We start from the raw sequence: 17814 nt of genomic DNA, 5'->3' as shown, positions 1-17814 counted from the left end.
GCAAAATGGCGTCACATCAGCTTTTACCTCATCTACACAAGCTGGAACTCATTCGACGTGGACAAACTATTCATTGCGATGACTGCAGCACCTTCTACAGGCCACAGCTAACAAAAATACACATCAAACCACAAACATGATATGAGATTAGAAAGGTTAAGCTTTAATAATGGTTTTTCAATCATCATGGAATCAAATAAAATGAGGAGAGGAACAGGGATGAAAGGGTTAAAGGGACATTGTTAGAGAAAATCCATTATTCGCAATATGTTGACAAACTAGCGCAGAACTACATTCTCAGAGGGATACGGAACCGGTTTTTACTCCTCAGAGAGATAAGAAACACATCAAGCAGGTTTTACCGGCAAAACGACCAGGAAGTGCCATCCAAAACACTATTTCAACACATTCTCTAAATATATATATTTATCTCCCATCACTTTCATATCTTTCTTTTTTTTTTTTTTCACAGTAAGGCCACTTCAAAAACGTAAATTTGAAGACTTGACACCTGTGTCGACAGATCTTGCAAAATGGCGAAGAAAAAAAAAAATAATAGAATTTAAGTTTAAGGTTGAAACATTGAGTCGCTCCTCTTTGGCTGGACTGATGTTAATTCCAGCAGCCAATCAGAGCCCAGGAGCTGGTCGACATGGTAACCGCAGATATGTAACTGAGGTAGTCTCCGCTCTCTAGTGTCCCAAATTCCCGGCTTTCTGTCATCACGATGTAAGAAGAAAAAAATCCAATGGTTTTTGGAGCTATACTGATGTAACAAAGAAAAAAAAAACCCTCAACTGTTTTAGTTTGTTTGTTGAACTCTCACCCAATGTCTTGAACTCCATCCTCAAAGTGGCTTTTCTCATTTTCTCAGGGTTGGCCGATGTCCAGTGGCTCTGCCAGCCAACCAACCCCATGAGGAAATCCACCGTAATAAACATTCGGTGCCTTGTTCGTTTGATGCGGTGTCATTCATCTTGGAGAACGGTGTCGTATAAAGCAGTATTTGAAATTTCAGTCAGTTTCTGTTGCTGCAGCCCGTTTGAATGCAGTTGATAAGCGAGTGCCTTTATCAGTCGTGCCCACGAGTGTATGAGAGGATTTTGATGGCTAAATTTGTCAAAATATGTTCAGTTGTGGGTGTTGCTTGACAGGGTCTACTGGGATATTTGTGTATTGTTGTGTGCAAGAGTGTGTGTGTGTGTGTGTGTGTGTAAATGGGCACAGGCGTCTCCAGCTCAATCAGGACTGCATCAGACAGCTGCAGGTCATCTTCCCCCTGCGAGTCTTACTGTACCATTGGCAGTAGGCTTGGGGGGGAGGGGGAGATGGCTTTTATTTGTCCCCCAGGATGGCATATTGATTATCTAACTGTAGTTGCTGCATGGAGCCGGGGCCTTCACCTTCTCTCACCCGGCTCTTATGCTTGACCACCTCGAAAGTCTTCTCCATCTCTCTGTCCCTACAACACCAAAACAACCAGTATGCAGGATTGGTTATGTACAGAATGGAATACCAACAACTGTATGTCTATATTATGAACCAAAGGCCTTCTGCTGTCCAGCACAGTAATCACAGGGCCCTTCATGCAGGATTAAATATTAATAGCAGTTTTTCTGCTGCAATTATAAATGCAAAGTTGCTTAATTTTAAACATTTTTACTAACACAAACTAGGTTAATAAAATGTATTAAACTGGACAAAACAACATCACTTCATGATTCGGCAAGTTTAAAGAACTGTAGTTGATCAATACAAACTATAATTGTTGAGGGAAACAAAGTTACAACTTCCTACATTTTAGCATTTTATATATATATATATATATATACTAAAATGTAAGTTATTAAAATAATAACTATTATTATTATTATTAATATATATACACACAAAAAATTATAATCAATTAAGTCATTTTGTGACCCCATTGGAAGTTTGTTAAGGTTTCCAAGCCCCTTGGTTGAGAACCACTGCTATTATTATTTTTATTGAAATAAAGCACAGTTATGTCAAATGGTATACAGCAACGAGTGTTTCAAATGGTGGTTTACTACAAGACACCTAAACTAAACCTTTTCAAGACTCAAAATCTAAAAATAATTGTACATTTTTTAAACATATTAGAAACGTTTTACAATCCTGAATACAGGATGACACTAAAATAACATTTCAGATCTATCCATCCATGTTTTACTGCACATTTTGACAGTTTGGATATTTTGGTTTCATTTTTATACTATTATAGCATTTATTTTTATTTTGAATCAGATTCCTGTTTAGTTTTTAGTAATTTTGTTATTTGCTTTTGTTATGAATATTAGTTTTTGTTATTTCAATTTTTCTTTTTAGCTTTGTTTTTGTTTCAGTTATTGTAGCATTTAGTTCAGATCATTTAAGGTTTTTCGTGTTAATAGTTTTATTAAACAAAAGACTATTTTTTTTTTACAAACACTGCGGAAATAGCAGCACATCAGCATTCCTAACATACTCTGCGTATGAGGAAAAACTAGGAAGGAAGCTAAAGGCACATCTGATTAAGCAATGAACAGTGTATAGACTTTAAGAAGAGCTCAGTGGCTTACTTGCGAGTCTCCACGTGTCTGGCGGTGGAGAGGAGAGAGGGGAACTGGGCGTCACTGAAGATCTCCGGAGGACCTTGAGTCGGGCCCTTCTTAGTAGAGGTCAACCGGGCCCCTGGGGGACGATACACGCCAGGTGCTTTGGGCTCAGGTTCCTCAACTTCCTCTTCTAATAGGAAATGAGACAGATTAGTGTTTAAGAATTAATCTCAACTAGTGTTTCACTTAGTTGGCTATTTATATTAATGCTGCCGACTCACCAGGAGCAGCTGAAGGGGGGCCACTCGATTTATTCCAGGGTCCAGAGACTTTATCGCCAGTGACCAGTATGATCTCACCATCCTCACCCACTTCCTCCTTCTCGTACTCTTCCTCTTCCTTCTCATCACTGTCAGACAGTCAGACCAACATGAAATTGAGTACTTCAATAGAGATGTGCTGTAACATGCATGAATTCAGAGGGCTTTGAGACGTACAAATGTTAGCAGAAAAACGGGTTCAAACTCGCTACCGTAAACAGAAAAATATATGAGCAGTAGCATGAAATCCATTATGCCAACCTCATCTGCAGGGCCTGGAGTCTGAGTCCAGTGTAGTCCACCTCCTTCTGCTCAAAGTCCTTCCATTCCTCGTCCTCCTGGAGTGACATTTCGAGAAAAAGACAGGTGACAGAATACATTTTTAGACAGTACAAGAACCATGTTTATGCTATGTATTTCTGGAACTACAATGTAGTCAGTTACAGCATTTGGTTCCTAAGTGTACTGATTATAATTGTAACTTATAAATAAAATGTAATTTATAAATGAAAGCTCTGCAATTAACAGCAGAGAAGACTGAAAGCATTTCATTTTCTGGACTTAAACAACTGCAATTCAAATGCATTGTTCTAGTCTCCAATGCAACTTCTTAACAGATCTTAGTATATTTGATTTGGTTCTGGCTATTGGTTGCAGATTCAATTTTGAGATTTTGGTGAAGCAGAGGAACTTGCAGGGACCAAATTGTTTGGAGAAGTCCTGCATGTGCCACCAGCAGAGACTGTATAAAAACAGGTCACCAGAGAGAAATCTGGTGTTTTCACTGGAAGACCCAGTTTGTATTATGCATTACAAGGTCAATTTAAAACAATAGTATTAATAAAATAAAACATATGCAAGAATGATATGGTAATAATAAAAATATGCCAACTCTCCTGCTACACACTCAAAAGTATGCAGATTTTCTTCACAAAAAGAATACACACTTTAAGGGAACTGCATAATTAAGCAGGCAAATTGGGACACAGCACAACTGATTTACTAAATTTCACAATATGCATCACAACATACAAAATGCATAATTTAATTAAAGCGACTTGATGTTCACGAGCATGCAGCTATTCTGTACTCTCTGCCAAGAGAAACAAGCATGTGTTTTTTTTTTTGTTCTTTTTCTCTAAAGAGAAACAAGCATATAGCAGCATTGAAGGACACCATTATTGTAGCAGTTCTAAAAGCCCTTCTGAAAGATTGAATCCCCGAGCAATGAATGTCAGTATAACGTCACTTTATACAGAATCAAACTGTACTTCTACTTAAGGGTAACATTAAACGCACAGTTCAGACAAAATTATAATATATATATACACACACAAATCTGTCATCGTTTACACACCCTTATGTTGCTCCATTCACATATGACGTGTTAGGCAGAAAAAGACGCAATAAAAGTAAATAACGACATAGGCTGTCAATACCTAAAGTAATGCCAAAAATCTGATTGTTTTAGAGGAAAGAAAGCCAGGCAGATTTAAAACTGAGGGTGAGTAAATGATGACAATTTGATTTTAAAGTTTAAAGTATCAGCTGTCAGAAATATAAACAGAAGTAACTACAGCAAAATATCACCTTAACTTTCTCTTTATATAGACAAAAGATACATTTAACCTCTTCTTAGAGTTGTTATTTGCTCTTCACAAAACCGAGTGCCTGCTTAGACGAAACTGCGCATTTACAACGTTCACGCGCCATATTTATCTAAAACGCTGTCTAGATAGGCAGCCAACTAGGTTTTGTGATACAGCCCGTGTGTGTTGTTTGACTGAGCATTACCTTCTCCATCTGCGCGTCTTGATTCTCGCTCTTCGTCGACTTCTCCTTCTCCCGTTTCGTCTTTTTCACCACCATTGCGGCTCCACTTGGCGCCTGCTCCTTTCCCTTGCCCTTCTCCTTCTTTTTCTTCTTGTCGCGCTTAGCGAAGAAGTCATCCAGACTCTTCTCCACGCCGGCCGGGGCCACATCCGCCATCTTATCCCCAAATTTCCTTCACTAAACACTAAAAAAAAGGGTTGGAAACGGTCAGATCAGTGTCTGAAACGACAGCAAACGAACCCTTGCGTGCGTGTGTGTCCGGTAATCCGTATGTTTCATGAATCCGCAGGTTAAAGGTGTGCTGAGAGCAGCATGGCAAACTGGCCAGCTGAAAGTGTGACACAGTCGCCCAATGCACTGTATAGTGTTGCTTCCGATCTGACCCGGATGGGAAAGCGCCTTTGTTATTGACAGTTCTGCTATCCAATCCCTGAGCGACGATGTTAGTTTTCGACCAATCCCATGACAGGGTGAGGATTCTGCACAGTGATTTTGCCAGATTGTGCAACTGTTTTGTTTTTCAATTCTGTCTTTAGTTGTTATACAACACTTGTGGAGAAATATAATTAACAGGTGAAAGAAATCACGTTTCTACTGATCAATTTAGATATGTGGTGCCATTTTAAACTGCAAAAAAATGCACAGAATTGCATAAATAATGTTAATAAACTATTTTTTAAACATGACATGAACATATACATTTTAAATAGTAAAATAAAATATAGAATAAAAAATGTAAAACATGATGAAGTACTGGTTATTATACATTTGTATTTTAAACAAACAAAAAAAAGTTAAAGTTTTTGAGAATCTGGTATTAAGAAAAAAAAAAAAAACAATTAAGGGTGGTAGGCTCCTCGATGCCTTTTTAAGGGATATTGGTTATTGGGCCCTTAAAAAAAGGTGATTAAAAGGGGTTGTTGTTTAAATACTATTGGAAACCTCATGTTCCCTTTCAAACGGTTTCTCCTGTTGCGTTGACACACTTATGGGCAAATGCATGTTTACTCTGGTACTGAGCCCTGATTTGTTCACATTCGTGTAGCAGCCATTGACTGTATAAAAACCTGGACATATTGTGTCCATGACGTTACCCGTAGTTTTCTGAAGAGCTTTTTTTATATCTAATTTATTTTATATATCTAAATTACAGCCTATGCTCTCTCTAATCTTGCTTATTACTTATAAAGCCCTGAATGGTTTAGCACCTCAGTACGTGAATGAGCTCTTGTTACATTATAATCCCCCATGTCCGCTGCGTTCTCAAAAATCAGGCAATTTGATAATACCTAGAATATCAAAATCAACTGCGGCCGGCAGATCCTTTTCTTATTTGGCCCCTAAGCTCTGGAATAACTTACCTAACATTGTTCGGGAGGCAGACACACTCTTGCAGTTTAAATCTAGATTAAAGACCCATCTCTTTAACCTGGCTTACACATAAAACACTAATATGCTTCTAATATCCAAATCCAAATTCAAAGGATTTTTAAGCTGCATTAATTAGGTAAACCGGAACCGGAAACACTTCCCATAACACCCAATGTACTTGCTACATCATTAGAAGAATGACATCTACGCTAATATTAGTCTGTTTCTCTCTTATTCCGAGGTCACCGTAGCCACCAGATCCAGTCTGTATCCAGATCAGAGGGTCACTGCAGTCACCTGGATCCAGTACGTATCCAGACCAGATGGTGGATCAGCACCTAGAAAGGACCTCTACTGCCCTGAAAGACAGCGGAGACCAGGACAACTAGAGCTCCAGATACAGATCCCCTGTAAAGACCTTGTCTCAGATGACCACCGGGACAAGACAAAAGGAAACAGATGATTCTTCTGCCAATCTGACTTTGCTGCAACCTGGAATTGAACTACTGGTTTCGTCTGGTTAGAGGAGAACTGGCCCCCCAACTGAGCCTGGTTTCTCCCAAGGTTTTTTCTCCATTCTGTCACCGATGGAGTTTTGGTTCCTTGCCGCTGTCGCCTCTGGCTTGCTTAGTTGGGGTCACTTCATTTACAGCGATATCATTGACTTGATTGCAAATGATTGCACAGATACTATTTAAACTAAACGGAGATGATGACATCACTGAATTCAGTGATGAACTGCCTTTAACTGTCATTCTGCATTATTGACACACTTTTTTCCTAACTAATGTTGTTCAATTGCTTTGGCGCAATCCAAAACAGCTCATCACTCCCAGATGATCAAAAATGGGCAAAAAGGCAGGAGCTGGTTGCTGAAGCCAGTTTTTCCCATTTACATGCACATCGTTAACCTGACAATGCAAATAACCTGCGTTTACATGACTTAATTAATAAATCAAGTTATTTCCCTTTAGTGATTAAAAAATATAATCATGTGCATATCTGACTCCTGAGTATTCCATACATTTGTCAGTTGTGATGTTAAATTAAGCTTGCACGTCAACGTCAGGAAACTTACAACTCTTATATTATACTCTCATGCAGTTATAAATGCAGCATTGTGACTGAACTACTTCTGCATTTTTATAATTTTCTGAGTCATGAAAAAGTCTGCTTTTGTAATATCCTTCTTTCTTTACTGCAAGACGTTTGCTCGGTCTAGATGAGCTTAAATCTGCACTAATGATGTGTTCCCGTCATGTATCATGCATGTGCACTTCGATATGCAGAAAGAAAGCGGGTTGTTGCATTAACATGCCGTGCAAAATTTGAATTAAGATGCAAAAAATTACCTGTTGCGACCTGTTTATGCTTAAACCGTTTATGACCTTAATCCGATAAAAAAAAAAAACTGTTTACAATCCACCTCACAGTCAAGTGGCCACGCCCTTAAATATGCAGAACTTTAAGGCTTAATATAATTTAAACGGATGAGTTGGGGCCTTTTAACATGGGGGTATATGGGATTGACTCTCTTTTGGAGCCAACCTCTAGTGGCCAGTCAATGAATTGCAGTTTTAGTCACTTCCTTGTTGGCTTCATGAGAGATAGCGGGATGTTGCTGCTTGGTTGCAGCACAAACCAATATCGCTTCAACCCACCAACAGGAGAGGAATGACCCACTCTTTTCCTACCAGCAGTTCACGAGGAACTCACCATGAAGTGGATGGGCTCATGTTAATCCCTATACTTCCACCACTCTCACCACTGAAGAAAGAAGTTATAGCAACCTCTCCCCTCAGGAAGAGGCGGTCATTGCACATCTATGCCCTCCATCGGCCATGGGGTTGGAAGCCCATACAGTGCATCAATCTAAGCCCTGCAGGACCACCTCAGCCTTAGCAAAGACACCACTCCAAGGTGTGAAGACACCTTCTCCATACCATGGACAAGTCTAGCCAGACTTCTGATGCCTTTAGAGAGCTGTGCACATCAACTGAACTGGCTGTGCATGCTACTAAGGCCAATGTGCAGGCGATCAGCAAGGCCATGGCCAAAATGGTGATGCTGGAGCACCACCTTTGGCTGAATTTGATGGAGATCAGGGATGCTGACAAGGTCACCTCCCTAGATTTGTCAATCCCTCCTAAGAGACCCTGCTGTGGATGGGTTTGCCAAGCAGTTTAAAGCAGCACAGAAGTCATTGAGGGCAATGCGTCACTTCCTGATGAAGTGCTCCATTGCGGTGGCTGGTGTAATTCACCAGATGGCTTCATCCGCTCAGCAGACTAAACCTGAGCCTGCGCTTCAGCAGCACCCCTGGATATTGAAACGCTTTCTGAAGCACCAAGGTTCTACGAAGTTGTCCTGATCCAAATACAGAGAGAAAGAGGATAGGGTCAGTTCTCACAGAGGAAAGCTTGCACTCACTCTCCATCCCTCCACTTATCACAGAGTGATGGGTGCCAAATTCAACCTTCTTACTCAGTGTATTCCCAAGCAAACTACTGCTGTGATTAGGGTTGGGAATCGTTAGAAATTTTCTGTTTCCGTTTCCGGTTCCGGTTCCACCTAAAGGTTCCTGTTCTGATTTCGGTTCCATTAAAATCATTAAACAGTTATTAAGAAATAGTGGTAAGGAAAAATGCACAATACTCAACTACTCAATGCTCAATACTGTTTATTACTTACTTAATTTAAAGGTTGGCAATGTCAAAATGCAACATATATTACAGTGTAAAGATCTTCATAAGTGGGGTGGGGTATTTTTAGAAATGTTCTGGTTCGGCTTCGGGTTCCATTTAAATGAACTATTAACTATATTTCCCTTAATTAATGAAATATAAACGGTTAAACTTATAAACGTATACACACTCTCCATAAAGTCCCTATTTTACAAATAATAATGCAGTCAGGAGATGGTGTGATGCAATGAGTGGTTTCCACATTTTTAAACATTTAAAATGCATTAAAATAAATATTTTCTATCACTTTGTTTATCACTCTTGAAATTACCTGTACACTAAATAATCTAACCCTCATACTTGCATAACAATAGCTGTCTATTTATTTAGTGGTTCAAGTTGAAGCCAGTATGTATATTAATGACAGTATGGGACAAATATAATGTAATTTAGTGGCTGCTGTTAGATGTAGTCAGGCCGGTGACACACTGGCTGCGTGGCGTTTCTGCTGCGTGGCGGCTGCTTCGCGTTTTAATAATAATAATAATAATAATAATTCATTATATTTATATAGCCATTTTATATGCACTCAAAGTGCTTAACATAGTCAGGGAGTATCTCCTCATCCACCACCAGTGTGCAGCATCCACCTGGATAATGCGACGGCATCCATATTGCGCCAGAATGCCCACCACACACCAGCTTATTGGTGGAGAGGAGACAATGTCTTTGTGTTTTCTATGTCTTTACACACAAGAATCGTGCCTGACGCGGCGCTGGCGCGCTGCTGCTACTGTAGGTGACATAGAGGGAGACCGCCGACAGACCAGGCTCTTGTCTTCATGACAACAATAAAAACAAAATTTTTACACACCAGTATTGATGGCAAAATAGACTATGTTTGACAGGTGCAATATTTGAAAATCGATAATTATTATTATTTTTTTTACATTACATTTATATCTGAATTTATGTCAACCTATAACATCAAAAGTATAACGACTTTCAAACATCAAAATGTCATGAATTAATATATATTTGTGTACAAAATGACTTATAAACATATTTTCCTATTATATTTTGCCTGGAAACGCTTCCAACACGCTTGCGTGTCGCGTGAAAAATAGGTGTTGGTTCTATTTCTAGCATGCACGCGTTTTCCTGAGACGCGCGTCTCATGCAGGCAGTCTGCAAGCTCTAATCTGTTAACATGGGAGCCGAATTCAAAACTGACACGCCACGCAGCGAAGACACTTGCGCCACGCATCCAGTGTGTCGCCGGCCTCAGACAAAAGGATGTGCGAAGTTTTCAAAGGCGCGAGTGCACATACAGTCGTGGGAAACAATGTGTTCGGCAATTAAAGAGACAGGGAGGTGTGTCTGTTATTCAGTTCGTGACATCCTTTACGGGAAACGGCCAATACTCAGAACAGCGGCGCAAGGCTGCTCACAGCGCTTGGTCACGTGTTGCACAAGAACCGTTTTCAGAACCGAAACTTAGAAATTGCTCACGTTTCAAAGAACAAAACCGGTTCTCAATAAGAACCGGTTTTCGGTTCCCATCCCTAGCTGTGATAGTGGACCCACATACTCAAAAGAGCTTTTCTCCTCTCCTCATTGCCATGAATGTCAGTTCCCAATCCCGTGCAGTGATCTTCCAGCTGAAGATCTCGGAAAGCAATCCCAGATATGTCAAGTTGGGTTCTAAAAACCATAGAAAGAGGTTACTCACTTCAGTTTGCTCGCAGGCCACCTCACTTCAGTGGTGTTGTCCAGACTTTGGTATGGGATGATGGTCATCTGAAGTACAAACACTGCTTTCAAAAGGAGCTGTAGAATTGGTTCCTCTAGTGAACAGCAAATGAGGGTTTTACAGCTGCTACATCCTCATTCCCAAGAAAGATAGTGTTCTCAGACATCTGAACTGCTCACTTATGAAAAGGCCATTCAAGATGTCAATTTTGAAACCGATCCTCACACAAGTATGTCCCGAGGACTGGTTTCTGTCAGTGGATCTGAAGGACGCTTAGTTTCACATCCAGATAGCCTCCATCACAGACCATTCTTGAGATTTGCATTTGAGGGATTGGCCAATCAGTACACAGTCCTGCCATTCGGACTGTTCATGGCCCCACACACCTTTATGAAGTGCATAGACGTGTCTCTTTTCCCCTGAGTAAGATGGGAATCCACATTTTGAACTACCTGTTTTTAGCCAGGTCAGAACATGAACTAATCGCTCAGAGGTCACTGCTGCTCAGCCACCTGGACCTCCTTGGGTTGGGAATCAATTTAGCTAAGAGTTTTTGTCTCCTAGCCAGTGAGTGGTCTTTCTGGGGACAGTTATCGATTCTGCATGGATTACACCATGCTTTACTCTGTGATTCCTCTGTGGCTGCTCAACATGCAGCCCCTTCACTACTGGCTCAAAGCCCATGTTTTCTTCCCAAGCTTGGCTTCTGGGATGTTTTCATCTCAGGGTAAACCACCGCTGCATCAGAGCTGTTGGAAAACCTCTCACCTGTTTCAATCAGGCATCCCATTGGGATTGACCTCCAGAAGGAAGGTGGTCATGTCAGATGCCTCCAACTCAGGTTAGGGAGCTTTTGTATGAGGGCAGAATGGCATCTGGCTCCTGGTCAAACCTGGAGCATTGATAACACATCAGCTGCCTCAAGATGATGGCAGTTTTTCTGACCCTCAGAACCTTCCTGCCAGCCTTTAAGGGGCACTGCGTCCTGGTCAATTTAGACAACATGACGGTGGTAGCCTTAATCAATCACCAAGGTGGTCTCAGGTCATGCTCCCTTTACAAGTTGGCTCTATGCCTCCTTCTATGGGTACAATGCAAACTCCTTTGATTCAGAGGAGCTCATGTGCTGGGTAGACTGAACCAGGGGGCAGATGCTGTCCAGGAGAATGGAGACTACATCCCCAAACGTTTTAAATGTTTTTGTCTGTCTTCAGGAGGGTAGAGGTGGACCTCTTCACAAAAGAAGACAATTTTCACTCCCTATCTACTTTTCTAGACAGCAAGATGCCCTAGCCCATGATTGGCATGGCGCTCACCTGTACGCCTTCGCATGCCCAGAGCTGTGGAACCTTTGTGTTTGGCCCCTCAACAAAAGTTTTTGTAGCTTCCTGCGAGTGTATGTAATTGTATTGGAGGCTTCAGCACTGTCTACAAAAGGTTTTTTTTCCCCTTAAATTGTCAGTCTTCTCTGACTAGTGTGCAGGAGGGAACAATGACTTATCCATTTGTGACATTTCTAACATTCCTACAAGAGCTTCTGGATAAGGGGCACACTCCTTCCATGCTCAAAGTGTATGTCGCAGCCATCATGGCGAATCATTCGCTTGTGGCTGGCCAACCATTCAGCAGAAACGTTTTAGTCGTCAAATTCTGAAGGGAGTTCGGGGATTAAATCTGCCTCATCCTCATACTTTGTTGACTTGGGACTTGTCTATAGTCAAGAGTATCGTCTATACTTCCTTTGAATCACTTCAGTCGACCAACTTGCATCCCCTGTCGATTAAGACCACCCTCCTTTTGGCTCAAGCATTATTCAAGTGAGTGGATAAACTGAAAACACTGTCAGTCAGTGCTTCCTGTCTGGAGTCTGGGCCTCTCACTGGATAGTGGATGCTAGCTATAGCTAGCTATGGCTTATGCCTCCGCAGGCTTGCAGTGCGCTATTCCTGTGATGGCCCACTCCACCAGAGGAATAGCCTCTTCCTGGTTTTCATCCAACAAGATTTCAATTGCTGACATTTGTGTAGCCATCAACTGGTCATTGCCGTCTACCTTCACCAGGTTTTATAACTTGGATGTCCCTGCCCTGCAGGCACATATTTTGTCAGCTTAATTCTAACTAATTATCTTATAAGTGGAGAGGGTTATGTTATGTAGTCCTCAGCCTAAACGGCTTGGGTCTCATTATTGGCTCATGCTTACAGGAGCCCTTGGTAAGGGTGTTCCAGGCTGGGCTTGCAGAGCGGCTTCATTCTGCGCTTGCTTATAGCACGACGCTATTGGAGGCGTTCCCCGTAAGCATGTCATCGCAATGGAAGTGATGTAACCTCAGAGATAAGGAACAAACGTTATGAAGGCTGCTGTGCTATAAGACTGCATGCAAATTGATGACTGTAGCTTCAGTCAAAAGATTCTGATGAAATGGCAATCAGAGATGACTGTCAACACAACGCTTCTCTTCCCTGAAAGAAAGTGAAAGTTGTGACATTTTGCCAAGTATGGTAACCCGTACTCGGAATTGGTGCTCTGCATTTTAACTCATCCACGTGCACACACACACAGCAGTGAGAAGTGAACACACACCCAGAGCAGTGGGCAGCTATATATTCAGTGCCTTGCTCAAGGGCACTTCAGCATTGGGCATTGAGGGTGGAAGACAGAACTGTTTATTCACTCCCTACCACCAACAACTCCTGCCAACACAGAAACTCAAACTGGCAACCTTCTGATAACTAGTCTGACTCTCTAACCATTAGGCCACAGCTGCCATTATCTTAGGGAATGGAGATTACATTAGTCACTGGAGCGTTTTACTAGGTGGCATAGTCCCTGGATCAGGATGTCACTCCAAACTGGATGAAATAGCCAAGAAGAAACTGGACAGAGAGGCTACAAAGAGGCCTAAAGAACTCTGGAGCAGTTGCAGGAATTTATGACAAAAGAGTGGTCATTTTGTGCATGTGATAACAATATCACAAATTCTCCACGAATGTTGTTTTTTATGGGTAGGTTGCAAGAAAAAAAGCCACTCCTCAAGAAAGGCCACATGCAGTCATGAGTGAGCTTTGCCAAAACACACCTTGAAAATTCTGAGGCCACAAGGAAAAAAGTGGATAATCTGTTATGCTCTGCCAGAAAGTCATCAATGGGAAGAAGGTTTACATTCCAACATGACAATTACCCAAAGCACACAGCAAAATTGACCACACAGTGGTTAAAGGAGAAAAAGGTGAATGTTCTTGCATGTCCTAGTCAGAGCCCAGACTTAAACCCCTTTTGAAAATTATGGAATGACTTGAAGACTGCATTCCACAAATGGTCACTACCGAATTTAACTGAGCTTGAACAGTTCTGAAAAGAAAAGTGTGCAAATATTGCAAAGTCTAGATGTGCAAAGTTAGTAGAGTAATTGACATATCCCAACTGACTAAAGGCTGCAATTAAAGCAAAAGGTGGTTCAACAGATTACTGACACAACTTTTTTCCAACTCATTGAATCAGGTTTTTTTTTTCTTGCCTTGGTGTTATGTCTTTCACTTGGATGCTGTACACTGAGTAAATACAGCTGAATAAAACAAAAACTTTGTCCATCTTTATTTCAGGCTGCAAAAGCAACAAAGATTTGATTATTTTCAAGGAGGTGATTCTTTTCTATACCCGCTGGACAGTTGTATAGTTTTAGGAAAATTTCTCAAATAACTCAAGACAGAATAATAAAAAATAAAATAAAAAAAGACTAGCAATAACACCTTACTGCATTCTAGCATGGAACAATGTGATGTGGAGGGTTTATAAAAATACTTTAAATCTGTTGCCTTTTGAGAGACTATGAATGAATGAACATCCTAGTTGTCTGACACACTGAACAGCTTGTGAATAGAAAAGCTTCATTCAGCATACAGAGCAAACAGGGAAAATTCCAGAAACCTTTGACCCATTTAAATCAGGGGGAAACATTGATGTTTGTGTTCCACTTTGCTTTTTGAAACAGGTTTTGCTTTAAATATTAAATCAACTACAGACTGAAGAAACCTTCAAAGCCTTTTTATTTGTATTGCTCAGCAAAAAAAAAGTATAGTTTATGTGCTACAAAAGATTAGACATGATTTTTTGTCAGCTGAGCAATAACCTCCCTCTCCTTACATATCAAAAACCCATGGCAGCACAAAATAAATGGATGGAAACAATAAATAAAGAGGAAAATGAAAACATCAATCTGCAAATTAATTAAAAACAATATTTATATAAAATCTGCTAAGCATACAGAAAAAAAAACGTGATATGTAAAGAAAGGATGATGATATGGTTTTAAAACATGCTACCAACCTCAGTGGCATGTGTTAAAAGAATGTACAAAATAAAAATTGTTTATCTGTATGTATTTATATCTAACAATTACACTTTATTACATCCAGTGATATAACTGACATTCATCTAAAAAAAACTGTACAATACAGCAATAAGCACTGAGAATCAAAGATAAATTCAGTTTGGTCTCATTTATTCTCATCAATGTTCACATAAGGGACAAAGATAGACAGACAGAACCACAAGCACACTCATTCACCCTTCACTAAGAAAAACATGTCTTCTAAGAATACATAGAGGTGCATCTCAATTAAAAATATCATGGAAAAGTTCATTTATTTCAGTAATTCAACTCAAATTGTGAAACTCATATATTAAATAAATTCAATGCACACAGACTGAAGTAGTTTAAGTCTTTGGTTCTTATAATTGTGATGAGTTAGGCTTACATTTAACAAAAACCCACAAATTCACTAGCAAATTAGGATAGTTCATAAGATCAATATCTTAATTTACTGTACATGGGTTCAATACTTGGTTTGGTTTCCTTTTGCTTTAATTACTGCCTCAATTCAGTGTGGCATGGAGGTGATCCGTTTGTGGCACTGCTGAGGTGGTCTGGAAGCTCAGGTTTCTTTGACCATGGCCTTCAGCTCATCTGCATTTTCTCGTCTCTTGTTTCTCATTTTCCTCTTGACAATACCCCATAGATTCTCTCTGGGGTTCAGGTCTGGTGAGTTTGCTGGTCAGTCAAGCACACCAACACTATGGTCATTTAACCAACTTTGGTGCTTTTGCCAGTGTGGGCAGGTGCCAAATCCCACTGGAAAATGAAATCAGCATCTTCAAAAAGCTGGTCAGCAGAAGGAAGCATGAAGTGCTCCAAAATTTCTTGGTAAATGGTTGCAGTGACTTTGGTTATCAAAAAATACAATGGACCAACACCAGCTAATAACATTGCACCCCAAATCATCACAGAATGTTGAAACTTAACACTGGACTTCAAGCAACTTGGGCTATGACCTTCTCTACCCTTCTAGGACCTTGGTTTCCAAATGATATACAAAACTTGCTATCATCTGGAAAAAAAAAATGACTTTGGACCACTGAGCAACAGTCTAGTTCTTCTTCTCCTTAGCCCAGGTAAGATGCCCCAGGAGTGGCTTAACAAGAGGAATACGACAACTGTAGCCAAATTCCTTGACATGTCTGTTTGCCTTGACCCCAGCCTCAGTCCATTCCTAGTAAAGTTCACTCAAATTCTTGAATTGATTTTGCTTGACAATCCTCATAAGGCTGCAGTTCTCTCGGTTGGTTGTGCATCTTTTTCTTCCACACTTTTTCCTTCCACTCAACTTTCTGTTAACATGCTTGGATACAGCACTCTGTGAATGAATGTTTGTGGCTTACCCTCCTTGTGAAGGGTGTCAATGATTGTCATGTGGACAACTGTCAGATCAGCAGTCTTCCCCATGATTGTGTAGCCAAGTGAACCAAACTGAGAGACCATTTTGAAGGCTCAGGAAACCTTTGCAGGTGTTTTGAGTTGTTAACCATATTCTAATTTGTTGATATAGTGAATTGGTGGGGTTTTGTTAAATGCGAGCCAAAATCATCACAATAAAAAGAACCAAAGAGTTAAACGACTTCAGCCTGTGTGCATTGAATTTATTTAATGCACGAGTTTCACAATTTGAGTTGAATTACTGAAATAAATGAACTTTTTAGCAAGTTGTAAAGCAATATTAGTGCCATTTTCATCAGAGCATAACATAGCGAATAAACAAATATGGTGGTTTAATAAAAAAAAAAAAAACTTCAGTTATATAGTATAATGCTTAGCCCTGCTAATAGAAGTTGAACACAAACAAGTACAACATGAACAGATATAATGTGAAATGTGGAGCACAGTAACATTACCATAGCAAGGGCTTTGTATGAGGCATTTCATTTTAATTTAAGCATATTTCTTTCTACTTGCTTGTGCAACTGTGTGAATGTGAATGGAGTTTTAGGGTGTTTGAAACAACAAAATCTTGATAGAAACGAAATCCTGTTTGACATCTAGTCTAAAGACACACATACACCTCAAATCAGAAAAGATGCATGCAACAAGACATATACGCACACAAAAACATTTTGAACATCTAAGGAATGGGACAATTGTAATTTTGTCTTTTGGCTGGTGACTCAGCTGGGGACAAACTATCTCAGAAAATCTTGATTCGTCCTCCATAAAATGCAAACAGGCAATCAACTCAAGTTCCTCCAATAGAGAAGCGAGGGTTGCTGCAGTACCCACTGGACCCATTTTAGAAACATTTCAGAATCAATGCTCTTTACCCCTCCATCCCCTTACATACAGAATTCAAGTGCGGCAGGCTTGTTTAAGTAATCATATTAAGTGTTTTGGGTAACGTCACACAAGCATCCTTACACCACGCATCATGTTTCTCAGCACTCTGCTCCACCAAAGCCACTAGGACATAAGAGCAAACACACTTATTGTTTTTATTCAAAAAAGACATAAAAACCCTTATCACAATGAAGCGTCTGTAGAAAATCCACATCAGAAAAATATGCAGGGGCTCCCCCTCATTTTTAATTTGTGTTCTTTTTTTATAATATTCTTTCAGATCCTTGAAACCAGTTTCATTTATAAACCAGAGTCTCTGAAGGTTCACCACATATACTGTGTGTATATATATTTATTTATATTTGTATATTCTTAAAAAAATGCAAGCAAATAAAAGGGACTGGGAAATCCTCAAGGATTTTGTCTCCTTTTAATAGAATGTTTTTAGATATCAGAAGCCTTGTCTCTGTTGATAAAGAGAGTCTCTTGGCAAAAGGGGTTAACCAGAACCACGCCGCTGTCGCTGTAGTCACCGTTAGGGGGCAGACACGTCTCTTGTTCCTGAAACACAAAGAAACATGACAACATTAGCACTGTAGTATACTTGCATTCATGCTAACTAAAGACAAAT

At 40.1% G+C, this 17814-nt stretch overlaps 2 protein-coding genes across 2 annotated transcripts in view; both read right to left on the bottom strand.

Moving 5' to 3' along the window:
* Nucleotides 1-142: 142 nt before the first annotated feature.
* On the bottom strand, nt 143-5102 carry LOC113066113 (protein CDV3 homolog). The gene is made up of 5 exons (XM_026237762.1): nt 4673-5102; nt 3140-3216; nt 2840-2967; nt 2583-2748; nt 143-1462 (listed from the first exon to the last, which is right to left on the bottom strand). The coding sequence occupies exons 1-5, from the start codon at nt 4865-4867 to the stop codon at nt 1336-1338; spliced, it is 693 nt and encodes a 230-aa protein (XP_026093547.1). The 5' UTR covers nt 4868-5102; the 3' UTR covers nt 143-1335.
* An 11534-nt stretch (nt 5103-16636) lies between these two features.
* Nucleotides 16637-17814, bottom strand: part of LOC113066109 (transmembrane protein 108-like) — a 52738-nt gene continuing 51560 nt past the window's right edge. Inside the window, exon 6 of the mRNA XM_026237757.1 lies at nt 16637-17744. Coding sequence (XP_026093542.1) covers nt 17628-17744 — 117 coding nt within the window. The 3' untranslated portion in view covers nt 16637-17627. The remainder of the gene's footprint in view (nt 17745-17814) is intronic.

This window comes from Carassius auratus, chromosome 49, assembly GCF_003368295.1.
Source record: "Carassius auratus strain Wakin chromosome 49, ASM336829v1, whole genome shotgun sequence".
NCBI classification, from domain to species: Eukaryota; Metazoa; Chordata; class Actinopteri; order Cypriniformes; family Cyprinidae; genus Carassius; species Carassius auratus.
Note: the sequence above shows the minus strand (reverse complement) of the source record. Positions and strands in the feature narration are given on the sequence as shown.